Source organism: Cryptomeria japonica, chromosome 10, assembly GCF_030272615.1.
Source record: "Cryptomeria japonica chromosome 10, Sugi_1.0, whole genome shotgun sequence".
NCBI classification, from domain to species: domain Eukaryota; kingdom Viridiplantae; phylum Streptophyta; class Pinopsida; order Cupressales; family Cupressaceae; genus Cryptomeria; species Cryptomeria japonica.
In genome coordinates, this window is record NC_081414.1 from 421,206,082 (window position 1) to 421,226,636 (window position 20,555).

The 20,555-nt window shown below is 38.0% G+C and overlaps 1 protein-coding gene across 1 annotated transcript; it reads right to left on the reverse strand.

Annotated features, from left to right (window-relative positions):
- Nucleotides 1–1,418: 1,418 nt before the first annotated feature.
- On the reverse strand, nt 1,419–19,300 carry LOC131034088 (uncharacterized). Its single transcript, XM_057965449.2, has 2 exons — nt 19,190–19,300; nt 1,419–1,793 (listed from the first exon to the last, which is right to left on the reverse strand). Exons 1-2 carry the CDS (start codon nt 19,298–19,300, stop codon nt 1,419–1,421), a joined length of 486 nt encoding a protein of 161 aa, XP_057821432.1.
- Nucleotides 19,301–20,555: the final 1,255 nt, after the last annotated feature.

Genomic DNA, 20,555 nt, shown 5'->3' on the forward strand with positions numbered 1-20,555 from the left:
TTGAATAAATAAAAGAATTGTCTATTTTTATCACAAATGCATAAAATTAATTTAATATTATTTCTAATGCAACTTGAACTTCTTCAATTAAACTATATTTGGAATCTATCTCAAGGTTAACTGAACATGATTTGTCAATTACTTTCAATTAATCCTAAATTGAGCTTTTTCATCATCTCTCTTGTAATTCTCTATAAATTCAGCCTTAAACTCTCAATCCATTTACCCCAGAGATTTTTGAGAACATGCTTGGAGATTATTATCACGCTAATTTCACTCTGGAGTCATTGAAGATCATTGTACTTTTTTAGATTATTTGCATCTGTATTTAGTTTATCCATATTGCTTGAATTCGTTATTGCTTGAATTATTCATCCATCTTGCATCCATATAGTTAATATCATATAGATTAAATCCTTCGTCTTGGTGTAGTCTAGTCACTGGTATTGCTTATAAAAATCTAAGAGCAATCTTATACTCGCATCTTTTAGAAGGCAATTAGTCGCTTTGTTATGGTTTATTACTTATTGATTATTTATTTACTAACAATACATGTAATGACTTAATTGAAGTGTTGTGCTTATAGCTATAGACCCTTTTCCACACACACAGAAACCATCGGCCCACTTCACAGGATTCTGTCCGTCACGAAAAAACTGGTTTAGGCTGGTGGTGTCCGATATGCGGCTCTATTTATTCCATTTTCTGCCCTCCATGGACAGGCCCGTCAACTGAGCAATCACATCTTCATTAACTTTGAATGAGATTCCACCCATAGTGACCCTTCTATCCTCCTAGGAAGCCACAAATTGCTTCGATAGTCTCTCGTCATTTCCTTTCATGCTCTCCATGAATTCATCGATGGCTCCTTCCGTGCACACAAACCAAACAGTCAGCCTGGCTTTGAATTCATTTTTTTTATCAGGTTCAAGTCTCATTCTATCACCCCCCATGATCATATCCTATAGGTTAGAAGTGGTAATAAAAAATAGGGAAAGTTGTTCAAGAGAAGAAGCAGAGTTGAGAAGCAAGCTCAGCAAATTATGAAATAAAACCATGCAATAATCACCATGATTGTTGCAAGCCATGTTTAAATAAATTTCCCGATCATGAAATCTATTTTTCTCGTGAAAGTCATCAATCTACCCAATGTGATTTAGCTGAGACCAGCTATTGCCTTCATCACCACCAATGTCATTCGTACGGATGATTAATAAAATATTGCCTTTCCTGATATCGGTACCTCGCCAATATGTATCATCATTATTTAAACCCCCTTGAGGCTGATGAATAGGCCATATGCAACTACATGGCATACCCATCCCATAATCGATGGGTTCCCACTCCAAATTCAAAATTTGATAATTAATGCTCTTCATCGGATTACAATTGGTAAGACTCATCATTAAGACAGTTTTTTATTTCTCCAAGATCTCCTTGGTGATCATTGGCAGTAGATCAGTGTTCCTCCAACACTGTAAGCTATCTTGTAGCCTACCAACAACAGTCATAGAGTCAACAGCCGCATTCCCTTCTCTGAAAATGTGGCAGATAGTGAAACTGTCAAGGTTAGCCAGAAACATTCTTGCATCCCTCAAAATAGATTCCACTTTCCAACCCGCTACAGATCTACTACTGACAGCTTCCACAATTACTTTTGAATCACCTTCAACTTCCAGTTGTCTAATACCTATAGCAGTGGCAAACTTCAGACCCCATGGGAGGTTCATTCCCTCAGCTTGAGTGACAGTATGATTCTTCAGGCTACCCGCATAGGCAGCAATAGTAATCCCCTGATGATCACAAATAACTCCACCTCCCTCTTAAATTTTCATGTAGCAAGGAAGCGGCAATGGGAGAAGGAAGCGGTAATGGGAGAATTCAAAATTCAAATTCTCTGCAAGGCGGGAACTCTAGTTCCAATGGTGGGAGCAGCCAAATCAATGTAGTTGGTCCCATAAGAGAGAAGGATAAGCCTCTGGACATTCCGAAAGTTGTTGACACTCGGCAAACTGGTGGTACTCTGCCAGAGGAGACAACGAGTTCCTCTGGGCTCTTGGGGGAAGGGTCCAGCGTGGGGCCCATCCCACGTGATGACTTCGTGGAGAGCATAAAAGAAACAAAAAAATGGTCTTCCCTCTTTGGAACTAGACCAACTGGTAAATCCTCACTCCCTCCTGTTAAGAATATTTCAGACCTTTCTGGTGGAAAGTTCGCTATCTCTATTCCTGATCTAGTTTTGGATCATAATATAAATAGTATGTCAAATTCCTTGGTAGGCAAATTTATGGGCTCGCGTCCTAATATTGAAGTTGTTAGGGTTTATGTCAAACGAAAATGGGCCCTTAAGGGTAATGTAGAAATTTTGGCTTTACCTAAAGGCCTTCTGTCTTTTACTTTTTCATGTGAAGAAGATAAATTTAGGATTCTTTGTGGGAGTCCCTGGATGGTAGGAAAGAGAGCCTTGGTTCTTCAAAAATGGCAACCGAATCTGAATATGAATGACTCTCTCTTGGCACAAGTTCCAGTTTGGGTAAAGCTACGAGGTTTGCCTCTTGAATATTGGGCAGAAAGAATCTTCTTTGGAATTGCAAACTCCTTTGGTGAACTGCTCTCTATAGACCCAGTCATGGCCTCAAAAAGGAGACTCACTCATGCTAGGTTTTTTGTAGGGATAGCCCATGATGCAGATATGCCAGAACAGAAAGACTTAGTATCAAAGTTGGGAACATGGAAGCAACATATTGAATATGAATCTATTCCCTTTGCCTACTTCCATTGTAAAAAAGTAGGTCACTGGGCAAAATCCTATCCAATCAAACCAAAGGTAGAATCCAAGCAGCCTAAGCCCCATACTGAAAACCAAATGGCGCCAGAAAAAATGGTATGGCAAGTTAAAAACTCAGAGAATAAAGAAGAAAACTCAAATCGTTTTAATCCTTTGGGGGAAAAGAAGGAAGTGCCCTCAACTTCTATCTCTAGTCCCTTAACCCATGAAGCATTGAGAAACAATTCAACCATAGTCAACACCCCGGTTACTACTCAAATAGGGGAGCTGAAAGATCAGACTGAATATTCAAATGATATAGCTGAAGTGGTAGTTGACACTTATGAGGGAAAGGAACCGCAAGAGAAATATGATCAACCTGAGGAAGGAGAGATCCCTGACTCCCAAGAAGAAAAGACTGACTCCTCTCTACTCATGCCTAGTTTTGAAATACAAGAAGCCCAAAAATGTGCAATTTTGGGTTTGAACCTCTCAGGCTCAGACTGGAGCTCAAAAACAGTTAACAGTGATTCAAATGCTTCCAAAACCCCTAATTGGGGTAACGAAGAAGAAATTTCCAAAATCCTCAGCAGCTCGGAAGTGGCTCCTGAGATAGATGCTAAGTGGAAAATACCAAAGCAGAGGAATAAGAAAGGAACTACTCCCTCGACTTCTCTTCTAAGGAAATCTAGCAGAATGGCTCAAGTTGATGTTGGGTATACCTCCTCTTCCCCAGGTCGACCCTCTAACCATATAGTCAGAAACAAGGAGGCCAGCAAGAGCATTGCAGATGGAACCCAAAAGACTCTTAAGGAGTTAGGAATTGGTAAGTAACTATGAAGATTATTTCTTGGAATATTAGGGGACTCAATAATTCCCATAAGCATGATATCATTAGGAATATGATAAGGGATAGTAAACTTGATATTTTTCTAATTCAAGAAACCAAAATGAGTAAAGAAAAAGTTGAATCATTGAAGTTTTTCAAAAATGGAAATGTTAGTGGTGGCAGTTCTGAAGGTGCTTCAGGAGGCATAGCTACCATTTGGAACCTTAATATTGTCAAAGGTCATGTTATTATTTAGGATAACAATTTCTCTTGTATCAAATTTGAGCATTTAAAAGATGGTACTTCATGGGTTCTCACCAACATTTATGCTCCCAACACTTTGAAGGCTAGAAATTCCTTCTGGAAAAAACTTATTCAAGCTAGGGATAGCTTTAGAAATCTTACTTGGCTGGTCATGGGAGACTTCAATACTCCTTTGAGAGAGGAGGAAAAACTTGGAGGAAGCCCCCCTCAGCTGGAAAGTAGGTTGGCCCTTATAGATTTCATTAATTCTCAGGCTCTCAATGACCTGGAAATTCAGGGATGCAATTATTCTTAGACTAACAGGAGAACTGGTAATGATCTTATCCAAGTTCGTCTTGATAGGACTCTCATCTCTGATGACTGATACAGTCATTATTTATGTTCTCTGTCGGCACACATTCAGGTTGGATCTAATCACTTTCCTATCACTTTCATTACTGACTCCATTAATAGAAGGAGAAACTTCCCCTTCAAATTTGAAAAAATGTGGACCCTTCACCCAGACATCAAAAGTAATATCCAGAAATGGTGGAGCATTCAAGTTGAGGGAACTGCTATGTATAGAATTGTTAAGAAGCTTAAAAGTGTAAAGGATAACATAAGACTCTAGATTAAATCCAGCTTTGGGAATATTTTTGAGGCCAAAGGCAAAGTCCAGGAAGACCTTAAAGAAATACAGGCTCAAATCCAAAAGGATGGTTTCAGTACTGTGTCCATTGCTGATGAAAATGAGACTCTCAAAAAATATCATGAGATCATTGCCAAAGAGGAAACCTTCTAGAAGTAGAGATCTAGATGCATTTGGCTTAAGGAAGGAGATAGGAACAAAAGATTATTCCATATGTCGACAATCAAGCATAAAGCAGTTAATAGGGTTACCAAACTAGTGGTGGACAACGGGGAGTTGGTCAAGGAGGATGAAATTAGGAACGAAGCTAAAAGGTTTTTCTCAGAACTGCTAAAGAGGGATCATAGTTTGGATGTTGAAGCTCAATCTTCTTTTCGTCATAACATCCCTTGTCTCATTGATGATCAAAAGAATGCCTCCCTTTCTTCTATTCCTTCGATTTTGGAAATTAAAAATGTTGTCTTCTCCTTTGATGGTAACAAAGTGTCTGGCCCTGATGGTTTGCCCATGTTCTTTTTTCAAGATTTTTGGGATATAGTCGGGAAAGATGTCTCCAATGGGGTCAAGGAATTTTTTGGGGCTAGAAAACTTTTGAAAGAAATCAATGGTACTTTTATTGCTCTTATTCCCAAAACTCAAGGTGCTAACTCTATGGACAAGTTTAGACCTATCAGTCTTTGCAATTCGTTTTATAAGATTATCTCCAAGGTTCTAACTTCTAGATTTTTGTCTATCCTTCCTACTATAATTAATCACCAGCAAAATGGTTTTGTCCCTGGATGAAAAATTCTTGACTCTATTATAATTGTCCATGAGAACATCCACTCTCTTGTTAGAGCAAAGAAGCAGGGTCTCATCCTCAAGCTTGATCTCTCCAAAGCCTATGACAGGGTTGACTGGTCATTTCTCAAGAAGGTTCTTATCTCTTTTGGTTTCTCCTCCAGAGTTATGGACCTCATCACCCAACTTATCACCTCTGCCTCATTTGTTGTCCTTGTTAATGGCTCCCCATCTCCCTTCTTCCAAGCTTCTAGAGGTCTAAGGCAAGGGGATCCTATTTTCCCCATCCTCTTCATTATTATGGTGGAATGTTTTGGAAGGACAATGGAAAATATGGTTTTGCAAGGCTCCTTTAAGGGACTCTAACCTTCCTCTGCTGATCTTGTTTGTTCCCATCAATAGTTTGTCGATGATACTATTATCATGGGGGAATCTAGTATATCTGAAGCTAAAATCTTGAAGAGTACTCTTTGTAAGTTTGCCTCTGCTTCTGGTCAACTTATTAACTGGGCCAAAAGCGAAGTTTTTTTCATCAATACTCCTGAGAGAAGACAACAGAGAATCAATAGAATCCTGGAGTGTAGGATTGTTGATCTTCCTACTACCTACCTTGGTCTCCCCATGGGCACTGCACCTCCTGACTCCTTCTGGAGTTCTCTAGTGGACAGATTCCATAAAAAATTAGTTGGCTAGAAAGGAGCCCTCTTAAGTCAGGCTAGAAAGCTCCAACTACTTAAAGCTTCTCTTCAAAGTATTTTGATTTACACTCTAAGTCTTTTCAGAATTCTAGTTAAGTACGTTAATGCAATCAAGAAAATTCAAAGAAGATTCCTATGGTCTGGGGTTGAGTACAAGAAAATAATGTCTTTGGTGGCTTGGGACCAGGTCTGTAGACTGAAGAGCAAAGGACGTCTGGGCCTGAGGAGAATTCGAACCTTACATGAAGCTCTCCTGTCCAAACAAGTCTGGAGAATGTTTCATTTAGACACTAAATGGTATAAAATTTGGCGAAGTAAGTACTCTCTTCTGTCCTCCTCTCTTTCTTCTTTTATCAATTTGGATCTCAGTATTAATGGATCCCACATATGGAATCATGCCTCTAAATGCAAAGAAAGTATAGCCAAAGGAGTGATCTGGAAAGTAGGAAATGGTAGGAAAGTTAAATTCTGGGAGGATCCCTAGCTTTTTGATAAACCTTTGATAGAAATCAACGACTGGGCCCCCCATGCTCCCTCTTGTATTAGAAATTTTGGCTCCTTAGTTTATGAGTACTGGGTTGGTAACAATTGGCAGAATATTGAAAGCATCCACCCTAGCCTTTCTAAACTCAAGATCCATCTGTCTGCGGTCTGGTTGAATAAAGAGGTAGAGTCCCTGATTTGGAAACATGAGCCCAAAGGTACTTTAACTTTTTCCTCTATGTATTGTGTCATTTCCCCCACCCCTTCTGGAAATCCTTACTGGCCTAAAGCCTGGATTAAGGGTCTTACCCCCAAAATCAATTTCTTCTTCTAGACCATCCTCCAAAATAAGATCTTGACCCTAGACAACCTAAAAGGCAGAGGCTTTGCCTTCCCTAATACATGTGCTTTGTGCCTTCAGGAAGAAGAGTCTATGGACCACCTTGCCTTCCACTGTTCCTACTCAGCCTCAATCTAGGATAGATTTCTTAAAAAATTTAGCATTGACTGGGTGTTTCCTAACACTATCAATGATCTGTTTTCCTCCTGGAATTTAAAATGGACTAACTCCTATTTGAGTTCTTTGTGGCAACTATCTCTTCCTCACATCTTGTGGGGACTATGGAAAGAAATAAATAATTGAATCTTCAGGGATGTCTCCCTCAATTAGGATATTGTGTTCCAGAAAATTCAATGGGCGGTTGTGGAAAATATTGGGATCATTGAGGGTCATTGTTTCTCAAACAACTCTTAGGAATCAAATATCTTAAGTGCATGGAACTTGAAGATCACCGACAGTTCTAACCCCAACCACAATTAAAGACTTGAAGCTAGATGGAAAACACCCCCTTATGGTTGGTTTAAAGTTAATTTTGACGGTGCTGCCAAAGGTAACCCAGGTCCTTCAAGTGGTGGAGTTGTTCTTAGAGATGACAAAGGAATTTGCAAGGAAATGGTTGTTGTTCCTATTGGAACCCAAATAAACCATAAAGTTGAAGCAATGGAAGCTCTCCAAGGTATCCTCCTTGCTAAAAAATGGAATTGCCCCTACTTATGGATTGAAGGGGACTCAAACAATATCATAAAATGTCTTAAGGGGATCTCAAAACCCTCATGGTCGATCAACAATATAATCAATACTGCTATAGACCTTATTTGCACTTTCAAAAAAAGCTACATATCCCACATTTATCGGGAGGCCAATGGCTCTGTTGACTAGGTTGCCAATGCGGCGGTTAACAAAGAGGAAATGATTACATGGACGGGAGAACAAGGACTCCCCGAAAATGTCAGGCAAATCATTTTTAATGATCGATATAGAAGCACTCCAAAGATTCTTGATGGACAGGATAATAATGAAAAGGACTAATCAGAGTACTTTGAGTCATTATAATAATGAGAGAATCACTCATTATAATACCTATGCCATTAGTTCCCATGCTTTCTGGGTAACTTTGATAGTTCCGAAAAGCTCTCTAGCTAATTTGCTCTGCAAGTTTCAAAAATTGGCTTTGAACAGTGAGAACATGGGTGGTAACATGAGGCAATACGAACCAAGCAGCTGCAAAGAATGGAAATAGAAGGAGGAGGTCTGGGGTATTATGCAGAAGGGTGCTCTCTCAAAATTCATGGAGAGACTCCACAGACGAGATGGCACGGTCACCAGTTTTTTCTCCAAAAACTAGAGAAAGGGTATGCTAAAAATGGGAGACCAGACTGTTGAAATTGATGAGGATATAATTGCCCAAGCCAAGAGCCTCACAAGAGAAGGTTGCAACTTCTACAGAGATAGGAAAGTCAATAAGGAAGCTATTGAAAGATACCCGGAAACTAAATAGGAGAAAAAATGACTGGTAAAGTTGAGAAAAACCTACTACCCGCCTAGGGCTTTTGTCAAACCCTGGCGGGAGGTCCTCTTTGTTTTAATGCACTACATCACACTAGATGGTAGGTTCATAAAAGTTTATGGTTATCACTTCATTCTACTAAATCATTTTAGGCACAATGAAAAGGTTAATTTCCCTTATTTTCTGCTATGCTCGATGAATGCTACTAGTAAGGCCTACAAAGATAACTCAATGGGGGATACTGCCATGCATCAAGGCCTAATGGTCCTTATTTATGACCATCTCAAGGCCAATCAAATTGCCCGTATGCAGCCCTCTGTGGATTCTGAGGATGAGGGGTCTGACTCTACCTTCTCAGTGGAGGAGGAGTCTGACAGTGACCCTTTGAGTGATACTAAGGATAGCATGGATGTTTCAGATTATGAAAGTGGGAAGAAGAGGAAACACATCAAAACAAGACCTTCTTCCTCTAAGGGAAAAAAGCCTAAAGCCAGATCCCAGATTAGCCTTTCCTCAGAGGAGGAGGTCTCAGAAGATTCTAAGGAGGAGAACCCTCAAGGGTTGCTGAAGAAGAAGACAAAAGCTCACACCCAGACTAGGAAAAAGCACAAGAAGAAGGAGGAGATTGTTAAGGAACTGGAAGTCCATAAACAGGTAAGGATCTTGGAAGCCGAACAGAATCTGGAAAAGGTGATCGTGGAAGAGGCTCTTAGGGTTGAAGACACAACCACTATCTAGGACACCCCTAAAAAGGAACAGGAAACCCCTAGTAAGGCTGACCCCCCCCCCCTAACCCTCCACCTGAGGGTATGCAAGGTTTCATGGATACTATGGAATAGCTTATTAATGGTTACAAGAAAGTTGTGGATGAAAACAAAAAACTCTGCAACATAATTCTGATTTTGGAAACCATCAATACTGGGGAAGGGAAGACATGTTAGGTCCCGGAGACAACTGAGAGGGGGGGTTGAATCAGTTGTCAACTAATTTCAAACCAAAAACACCTTAACCACCTTAATGCTTAATACCGGTAAACCAATTAAGTATGTCGGTAAACAGTCTTCATAGTTAATAGCTATACCGGTAAAGATTAATGCATGAAACATAAATACAAAGTCATCCACAACACATGACACCAATATTTGTACGTGGAAACCTTGTAAGGGGAAAAACCATAGTGGGAAACCTTACCCAAAATCAGATGATACTACTGCAGATAGTAAGTGTACATAAATGGGGTCTAAACATGCAGAAAGGCCAATAGCCTAGAGCTCACTACTCAACCACAAAATGGGAGTCACACTGACTACAATTGGATGGTTAAATCCAATAAGAATGTACTGCACAAGATAGCATCTTCATATGCTAGATTCAGTACCGGTGTAATGCTGATATGCTTTCTCAAAAACCTAGATTCACCTTCAAATGATGTCTTCGTGTATAGCTCTACTTAATCTTGCATATACCTTCACACAATTCTTTTTCACATTCCACATTTGATCTTACAAATTAGATCTTACATTTATACCATAACCTAAGACCAATCTTAGTAGGCCGGCTCTACAAGATATTACAGTAAAAACATTTTACAAACAATATAATATCCGATGCAATAACCGATTGAACATATCGTCTTAATGCATTTACAACAATAATTAATCATTTCCTTAGTGTGCCATGTTGATCTGGAAAAGATAAACCTGTCGGTGTAACCCTAGGTAACCCTGGACCTATTTGCCGATAAAAGCAAATATGCAAATATGAATATACCAATGAACAAAACTCCAGGACAAGATGTCCAAAACATGTCTTCAACATTACCAAGTGTCTTCCACATAATTCTGAGTACCGGTGATCATTTTATCTTGTCGGTGAGCCATATACTAGTAACTGTGCAATATTTACTTGCTTGCCGGTGAATGTTGTTGGATCTCCAAAGTGCTAGTGTTTTAGTAGGTGTTGACATCAATGACAAAACCATACCAAAATACCAACAATCTCCCCCTTTGGCACTGATGGCAACACAAGATGGAAAAACCATTAAAGTGCCAAAACAGAAATGCCAAGTACCAAAAACCAACAATCTCCAAAAAGATTATAACCAGAAATCAGAGAGTAACAATCTCTCCCCCTGGAAGCAACATGTGTTTCCCAAAGTTTCCATACCAATTTCTCCAAAAGATAATGTGTTTTTCCATAGATATCTCTCCCCCTTTGACATCAAATGCCAAAGTTACAATAATACCAAGTTCATATATAAAATACCAACTACTCCCCCTGAGAAGTAGCTTCTTTATCAAAGACCAAAGTAAAAGTTTTATCTTTTAATTCTGTCGGTTGATGACAATCATCAACTGTCCAAGTCTCTATCGGTGGTGGTATGACTCCAAGCTGATCTCTAAGATATTCAAAAGTTTCCTTAGGAAAAGGTTTTGTGAAAATATTTGCAAGTTGTTCTTTAGTGTTCACATAAACCAGTTTTATCTCCTTTTCTTCAACTTTTTCCCTTAGAAAATTTAGTTTAATAGAAACATGTTTTGTTTTAGAATGTAGTACTAGATTCTTAGATATATCAATTGATGTTGTGTTATCACAGTATATGGTAATAGGTTCCTTGCATTTTACCTTTATGTCTTTCAACATTTGCTTAAATATTACCTATGTACAGTTAGTTGTTGCTGCAACATATTCTGATTCTACTGTTGATAAAGATGTACAACTATGTTTCTTACTCAACCAAGAAACTAATCTCTTTCCAAGAAAGAATGCTCTGCCGGTGGTACTTTTCTATCATCCACATCTCCTGCCCAATTTGCATCTGTGTATGCACATAATTCAAAGTTTTCATCTCTAGGATACCATAATCCAAGATTTATAGTGCCTTGTAAGTACCAGAAAATCCTTTTTACTGTTGATTCATGATTTTCTCTAGGATTACTTTGAAATCTTGAAACAATACATACTGCATTCATAATATCAGGTCTGGTTTGTGTCAAATACAGTAAACCTCCTATCATAGATTTGTATCTAGCTAGATTAACAGGTGTAGATTCATCCCTTTGAGATAATTTGTCATTTGTAGTCATAGGTGTGCTTACCGGTTTAGAGTTCTCCATCCCAAATTTCTTTAGTAACTCTTTTAAGTATTTGGATTGGCTCAAGAATATACCTTTGTCAGTTTGTGAAATCTGCAATCCTAAAAAGAATTTTATTTCTCCAATCATAGACATTTCAAATTCTTGCTGCATTTTAGTAGAAAATTCCTTACCTAAACCATCTTCTCCTCCAAATATTATATCATCAACAAATACTTCTATAATCAAGATGTCATCATTAGTTATTTTGTAATATAAATTGTTGTCTACATTTCCTTTAATAAAACCAATCTTTAAAAGATACTTATCCAATCTTGCATACCAAGCTTTTGGGGCTTGTTTCAGTCCATACAGAGCTTTCCTTAATCTGCAAACCATATCATTTTCATCTGTCAAAGAAAATCCATTAGGTTGTTCAATGTATACTTCCTCTTCAAGATCTCCATTCAAAAATGCACATTTAATGTCCATTTGATAAACTTTGTAGTTCTTGTGTGCTGCAAAAGCCAAGAATAATCTGACTGCCTCAATTCTAGCTATCGGTGCAAAGGTTTCATTGTAATCAACTCCTTCTTTTTGAGAATATCCCTTACACACTAGTCTTGCTTTATTTCTGAAAACCTTACTATCTTCATTAAGTTTGTTTCAGAATACCCATTTGGTTCCAATTACATTTTTATATTTAGGCCGGGGAACTAATGTCCAAGTGTTATTTTTCTCAATTTGTTCTAATTCTTCTTCCATAGCTTTAATCCAAAATTTATCTTCACATGCCTCATTAACAGATGATGGTTCTATTTGAGAAATAAGACATACCTCTTCATTTGCCAATCTTCCTCTTGTCATAACTCCTTTAAATTTATTTCCAATTATCTAATCTTCAGAATGATTCAATCTTACATACCGGGGTGTCTTTGTTTGTTGTTGTTCTTCAGTTATTGTGGAATCCTCAGATGGTACCGGGGTAACTAGATCTTCATTCTATACCGATGGATTTGGTGTAGGTTCATTTGTCACAATTTCTATTGCCGGTTCAAAGTCTATATGCCTTGAAGTTCCTCTAAATTGTTCATCAATTTTTACATTTGTACTTTCAACAATTTTCTGCAATCTCTTGTTAAAATATCTATATGCCTTGCTCTTAGATGAATAACCAAAAAATATTCCTTCATCACTTCTAGGATCAAATTTGCCAATATACTCATCTCTTCTAATATATCATTTACTTCCAAAAATTCTGAAATATTTAAGAGTAGGAGTATTACCAAACCATAGTTCATGAGGGGTCTTACCAGTTTCACCTTTGATGTGAACTTTCTTGAATGTATAGACCGTTGTGCTGACTGCTTCTCTCCAATACACATGGTAAATTTGCTTCTGATAACATACTTCTTGCTACATCCAAGATAGTTATGTTTTTCCTTTCAACAACTCCATTCTGTTGTGGTGTCCGAGGTGCTGATAGCTATCTTCTGATTCCATTCACTTCACAGAATGTATTAAAGTTCTTAGATGTGAATTCTCCTCCTTGATCTGATCTTAAACATTTGATTTTCTTACTGGTTTCATTTTCAACCATTGCTTTGAATAGTTTAAACTTTCCAAGTGCTTCTGATTTTTCTCTGAGAAAAGTAACCCAACACATTCTAGAATAGTCATCAATGATTAGAATGAAATATCTATCACCTTGTAAGCTTTTGGTTCTAGCTGGACCACATAAATCAATGTGAATCAAATCAAGAGCATTACTAGATTTTTCTGGAATACTTTTGAAACTAGCTCTAACTTGTTTTCCAAATTGACAATCCTTGCATATTGTGTTCTGAGGTTTGACAATTTTAGGTAGATCTCTAACTGCCTTAGAAGTACTGATCTTTACCATGCAATCAAAGTTTACATGACAGAGTCTCTTATGCCATAACCAACTTTCATCTATATGTGCAATCAAGCATGTCTTTTCACCGTTATTCAAATGAAAGATATTACCTCTAGTTTGATTACCGGTTGCAATTTCCAAACCAGTTCTATTCATGATTTTGCATTTTCCATTTTTAAATTGTAACTGAAATCCTTTCTCAACTAATTGACCAACACTTAAAATATTATGCTTCAATCCTTCAACATAGTAGACATTGTCAATGTTATGCTTACCATCAAGAGATATTGTACCCTTACCTTTGATTGAACAGGCTTTGTCATCACCAAATCTTACTAAACCTCCATTGTATTCTTGAAAGTTCAAGAATTTACCTTTGTCTCATGTCATATGATGTGAGCATCTTGAGTCAATGATCCATTCATCCTTTACTTCAACTTTAGTTGCTAGGGCTTGTTCTACCGGTTGAGCAGTAGGTGTCGATTGATCTTCTGTTATAGCAACAAAAACCTATCCATTGTTTGTCGGATCCTCATCAAAATCATTAGTCACACCTTCATCAACAATGTAACAAGATTTGTCTTTGTTCTTCTTGAATTTGTATCTCTGGTATTCAGGATTAGGTTTGTATGTCCTTCTAGCTTCTTCTCTTAGTCTAGCATGTCTATCAAGGCATCTCGAAGCCATATGACCAATCTTATTGCAGTTAAAACATTTAAAGGGTGCTTTACCTTCATACTTACTTCCAATTGGACCTTTAGGCATTTTCCTTGCAAATAGTGCTTCAAGTTCTTTAAGTTCTTCATTTTCTTTCCTGCTTTCTTCAAGTTCTCTTGCATAAAAGGCTTTCCAATCAGATTTGTCAAATGATGGAGCAGATGATGTTGATTCTTTAAAGGCTAAATCTATCTTTATAGTAGCAACAGGACCAAATTCTTCAATTTCAAAAGCTGAAAGTTTTCCAATCAATATATCCCTAGTTACTAATGTATTAGGCATTATTCTTAACTCATTTATAGCAGTAACCTTCATTTTATATGCCGGTGGCAATCCTCTTAAGATTTTTGAAACAATTTCATTTACTCTTTCCATAAAAGTGGAAATCCTTTCATCTTCTTCCATTTTCAGATGTTCATACCTGACCCGAAAGCTTTCAAGTTTTGCAATTTTGACCATGGAATCTCCTTCATTCAGTGTTTCCAAATGATCCCAAATAGCTTTAGTAGTAGACCTATCTAATAATCCCATGATTTGTTGATCTGATAATGCACTCAAAAGTGCTTCTCTTGTTTTGCAATCCTTTTCCTCATCTTTAGCCAAGGTAGTTGGACTGGGCTGACCGGATACAGCAGTAGTGTAACCTTTCTTTGTAACTTCCCAGACATCTTTGCCAATGCAATTTAGATGTGTCTTCATTCTGATCTTCCATATGCCATAGTTGGTTCCATCAAGTTTAGGACTGTCCTTCCTTCAATAATTAGTAGACATTGGATCTCCTAATCAGTTGTCAACTAATTTCAAACCAAAAACAACTTAACCACCTTAATGCTTAATACCGGTAAACCAATTAAGTATGTCGGTAAACAGTTTTAACAGTTAATAGCTATACCAGTAAAGATTAATGCATGAAACATAAATACAAAGTCATCCACAACACATGACACCAATATTTGTACGTGGAAACCCTGTAAGGGGAAAAACCACGGTGGGAAACCTTACCCACAATCAGATGATACTACTGCAGATAGTAAGTGTACATAAATGGGGTCTGCACATGCAAAAAGGCCAACAGCCTAGAGCTCACTACTCAATCACAAAATGGGAGTCACACTAACTACAGTTGGATGGTTAAACCCAATAAGAATGTACTGCACAAGATAGCATCTTCATATGCTGGATTCAGTACAGGTGTAATGTTGATATGCTTTCTCAAAAACCTAGCTTCACCTTCAAATGATGTCTTTGTGTATGGTTTTGCTTAATCTCGCATATACCTTCACACAATTCTTTTTCGCATTCCACATTTGATCTTACAAATAAGATCTTACATTTATACCATAACCTAAGACCAATTTTAGTAGGTCGGCTCTACAAGATATTACAATAAAAACATTTTACAAACAATATAATATCTGATGCAATAACCGATTGAACATGTCGGCTTAATGCATTTACAACAATAATTAATCATTTCCTTAGTGTGCCATGCTGATCTGGAAAAGATAAACCTGCCGATGTAACCCTAGGTAACCCTGGACCTATTTGCCGGTAAAAGAAAATATGCAAATATGAATATACCAATGAACAAAACTCCAGGACAAGATGTCCAAAAGATGTCTTCGACATTACCAAGTGTCTTCCACATAATTCTGAGTACCGGTGATCATTATATCCTGCCATTGAGCCATATACCAGTAACTATGCAATAGTTACTTGCTTGCCGGTGAATGTTGTTGGATCTCCAAAGTGCTAGCGTTTTAGTAGGTGTTGACATCAATGACAAAACCATACCAAAATACCAACAAGACCATGGCTAATTACATAGAGAACCTGAAAAGTACCATTGCTAAAGCTGAAAACATAAGAGATGCCTTCAACCCCAGGTTTGAGAAAATAGAGAAGGATTTGCTGGAAAGGAAAAATCTTGCTGACGCTAATGACCAAACTATCTTGGATACTATTAGTAAAGTCGGCAAAATTGAGGAGTGTCTAAAGAGCATTGTTGAACAGAGTTTAAGCATCCTGAAGATTTCGGCTAACAACACCAACACTCTCATCAGCAAACTGGATGAAGAAAAGGAAATCCTGGATATTGACCCGAATACTGAAGGAAGAGGGGAAGCTCAAGGTCCCAGAACCTGTACCAGAGGTAAAAAGAAGGATAAGAAACCTAACAAGGACCTGGAAGACCTCAAAGCTATCGGGGCCACATATGACCAGCTGGTGAAAAAGGCAGAGGACCAGTTGAAGAATATAGCTGGGTAGCCCCTTCTTTGTTTCTTTGTTGTTGTTTTTCTTAATTGTCCTTTCTATTTGTTGGTTTTTTTGCCAGTCATTTTGTAAGCGATTCTTAAGCACTATAATTTTTGGTGTCTTATCTTAATCTACTTTGTTAAAGGTTTCGAGTCCCGAAAACCTATTTTTTTAATTAATCAGAACTCCACCTCCCGCTTGCCAAATATTTTGGGCTGACCCATCAAAATTTAGTTTATGCAAAGAGGGACTTGGGGCTAACCATTTGGTCCTTTTTTTTGTTGATCTTTGAAGTGTTGTTGAAGAGCTTACACTCTGAGGGGAGCTTCTAGTGTTCCGCAATTATCCAATCAGTCGCGGTAGCTGGATTGGAGGGGGTTTTCCATCTAGTCATAGAGATATTGTACTTAAGAATTTTGAAGCAGGTAGTAAAAACATTATCTAGGGAGGTTTCAGCATCTCTGAAGATTTTGTTATTTCTTTCTTTCCAAACACTCTAGCAAATATGAGGAGTGTTTGCCTAGCCAATTAGAACAATAACTAGACTTACATTCTTAACTCAAGGATTGGTCATCCATTCTGAGTAGCTATCATTTCCATTACTGAGGTTCATTTACTTGTCAATCCAGGGACGTATTACCTAAAATGGGCCTGCATTGTATATGCATTGTTCCAGTAAGAGTCACGTTGCACTACTGCAACAACTGTCTATCTAAAATAAACAAGCGGAAATATGACAACTGAATGGCTACAGGAAATCTTAACATAAACAGATGATTCCAACTAAATAACTACTAACTAAGTTCAAAGATAACAAACAGCGATTACTCTATCTGCTTTGGTTGCAGGAACAGTCACAAGATCTGGTTCCAGTGGCTGCAGGAACAATCAATTGCTAAAACATCTACTGCAACAAAATAAAACTTAATCTAACAATCACACATGAATACTCACCAAGTGGGCCCCCTTGGATGAGTGTATCTAGACTTCAAAATGATTCTATATGCTCTGAATAACATAGCCTTTATTCATTATTTCCAAAAGTCGATACAATGCATAAAATAAGAGAAATGCTTCCAACTCTGGAAAACATTGTTTAACCTCTATGAAGAGGTGCAGGTCTTTATTTATAAGAAATTTATAACAAACTTTCAACTACTTAGATCATGCCCATGAAATTACGCAAAAACTTTTATTACGGCAAGAAGAAGAAGTCAATCCACAAAGAACGTGGGACTTTACTAACACGCAACCAAGAATGTAGCATGGCGGTTTTTACTAGATCGATGCTTGCTGGAGACAATCATAAATGAGTCTGGAAATGCCTCGCTATTCCTTTGCCACTTCATTCGAACACCATATTCTCCACTGTTTTAAATGCTCAACCACCACAAAATGTCTCCAACTATTTGCATGGCGTGATTCTCCATTTGGCTTAACCCAATCGCTTCTGCAACAACTTATTTACTCCTACATTAAAGGTTAGAACATACAAGCATATATATATAGTCAAAACAAAATTTATACATCCATGCATGATATTACCATAATAATCTGCATAGCTATTTAGTCAAAACAATACAGGGTTTAATGGGTTTAGCTATCATTCAAAATGCACATAATCAAAACTCTGATACATCTCATGACCTTCACATTGTCCCAATATGAAACTTAAAATATAGGAAAAACTTATCACTCATATAAATAAAAGAGCTATTATTTTAGCTCATCATTTGCCCCCCAACTTAATGTCTTGTTGGTCCTCTAGTAGGAGGAAAATTCCTTACTCTGCCACTGACTCAAAAATCACCTACGTTGCCCTGTCTCGTGCCTCTTGTAGCTAGGTTCCAATAAAACTCTTTCATCTTCTCCATCCTAGCCCACCTAGCTTCCGTCACATTCTCATTATATGGTTTATCTGTAGCTTTGCATCCCATTAGTGGCCATATAAGAATAGGTGGCCGAAATATCAAAGGTAGCTGATTATTGCCTTTTGTCCTGCCCAAGCGGATATACTTGGGAGCTCTTTGTATGCCTGCATGATAGTTGGGTAATGAATGGGGTTCACCCTGCTTTAGATCCTCTAGAAGGTTGTTTCAACGCTGAGTCATATGTTCAACTGCAGTTTGGTTCTCAATTCCAACCAATTTTTCATACTCCTAAAACACTTCCTCTCTCAAATGGTAAAACTTGGCTTCTGACATCAGGTCTACTCAACAGTTTTTGCCAGTCATGATACATCTATCATGGGTTTTTAGCCTCAACTCTTAGTGGTAGTCGACAATCAAGTTCCAAGTTCTTGTGCATTCTAGATTGTACTCCCATACTAATTTCATTTTGTATCTGGGACATCAATGTCTTTAACTAAATATCACCAATATACAACAGGGGATTCAATTCATTGTCAGAAGAGACAGCATAATTATGCAAATAAATCTCACATAGAAATTTTTTAATGGATATAGGAGAGATTTGGTAGGCACTATATAACTACTGGGGAGTCTCCAAAGAAGGACTTAGATCCCTAACAATACGGTTAAGTTTAAAGCATAGATATTGTTCCTTCATATACAAAGCATAGACTCTTGGCGGAGCCCTGGACTACATTAACTCAGGAGCCATGTTTGCTACACTATCTACTTTAGTTTGTAACTCAATAATTTGTTTATCCATCTTTTCAATTTCCTTTTGTTGTTTGTCAATTATCCCCTATAGCCTAGCATTTTCTATTTCCCACTCTCTATAAAATGTAAGTGCAATAGATAAGCTAGTGAGACATGAAGGGAGCCTATGAGCAGTTACCTGAGGGCTCAAGATCTTATCACCTAGTTCTACAAACTATTCTACAATTTGGGCTAAATTTGTCAATTTTTCAGCTTCATGTCCTTCCTACGGTTGTCTCTCTTTCTAACTGTCGTGCCCTAATTCTGATGTTTCAACAAAAATAACCTCACTCACACCTCCTGTTGCCTGGGATTTCTGCTTAACCCGATGAATTCTTTTTAATGGAAATTCTTGTGTGGCTATAGGAGGTTCTACCAAAGGAAAACTCTCCTTCATTTTCTACTTTTTAGCTATAGAAGGAATTTGCACTTCTCAAGGTCGTTCCACAGTTTCTTCCCCTACAACACCTTTTTCTTTACCTTTCCTTTTATGAAATGCAGCCCCACTTTGAGTTTGAGTGGAGGGATTCTCAACACTTAGCTCAATTATTGTTCCGTCCACGCTAGGAAAAGCTTCCTCGACAATAGGAGGTTCAGTGGGCACAAAAACCCTAGAAGACGAGGCTTCTTCGATATTTTCTTCTTGAACTACAATTCCTTCTGCAGCAGGAACATTTCCTTCTCCAATTTGCCTAATGTCCTCAAACTCACCCCATGACATCTAAGAGATATCCCTAAGAGACCCTTCTACCAATAATTTGATTAATCCATGATGACTCACAGAACGGGTAATACCCTTCTGCGTCTCTTTCGCACTGATAGAAATTAGGCGATACAAAACATTTGGGATATTCATTCTTCGACCATGCCTCAGATGACTCAGTAATTTGAAGTGAATAGCATGTAGATTGGAGTACTTATCATCACATATTAAATACTTCATTACATGAAATGCAACCTGCGACCATTCTCCTGGAAGAGATATCTGCTTAGTTCCTTGCTTGTCCACGCTAAGAGATCCATCAGCTGGGTGAGTGAACTCGGCCCTTGCACTTCTTGCATCCTTAGTCTCAGAAAATAATTCTCCATCCTGCAGCAACCCGATGACCTCTATTATTCTCTGCTATGTGGCTATAACCCGTAACCCTTTGACATAAGCTTCTCCTTCACTGAATGTGCGCATAAATTCCTACACAATCTCCTCATTAAAATCTATCAATTTCAAAACATAATTGATCCACCCATAGGTCCGGAAATAGTGTTCACATTGGTTGTTCTGCAGCAAATCATCATGAGTCACAAGCTCATGGTGGATAGGCGCACCTCCCATGACTAACTTGACAGTCAAAAATTTCACTACAACAAAATGCAAAGTTGAGATATCCTGTGAGATTTGAAAATTCATGCCCCGTATCCTTTTATTTATTCTTCAGTACCTTTCATCAACTATGGCAGCAGGAAAGGTATACTCACTCGTGCTATAGGCTTTCACATCAGTACTAAACTCATTAAAAAATGATGTCAAGTAAATTAAAACACATCATGGACAAGACACATCATTATGCAACTGTAAATAGAACCATAAACCCCCCCCCCCGCAAACTTACGATGACACATGTCCACACATGCGAAAAAGGACAGAGTGGGAAGGG

Bases quoted from the DNA above. Each gene is read 5' to 3' on its own strand.
- LOC131034088 (XM_057965449.2), bottom strand. From the start codon at position 19,300: ATGAAGGAGAGTTTTCCTTTGGTAGAACCTCCTATAGCCACACAAGAA. The intron at 1,794-19,189 runs GTTATTTTTGTT...TGTGATCATCAG, and splicing joins CAACAGGAGGTGTGAGTGAG to GGGATTACTATTGCTGCCTA.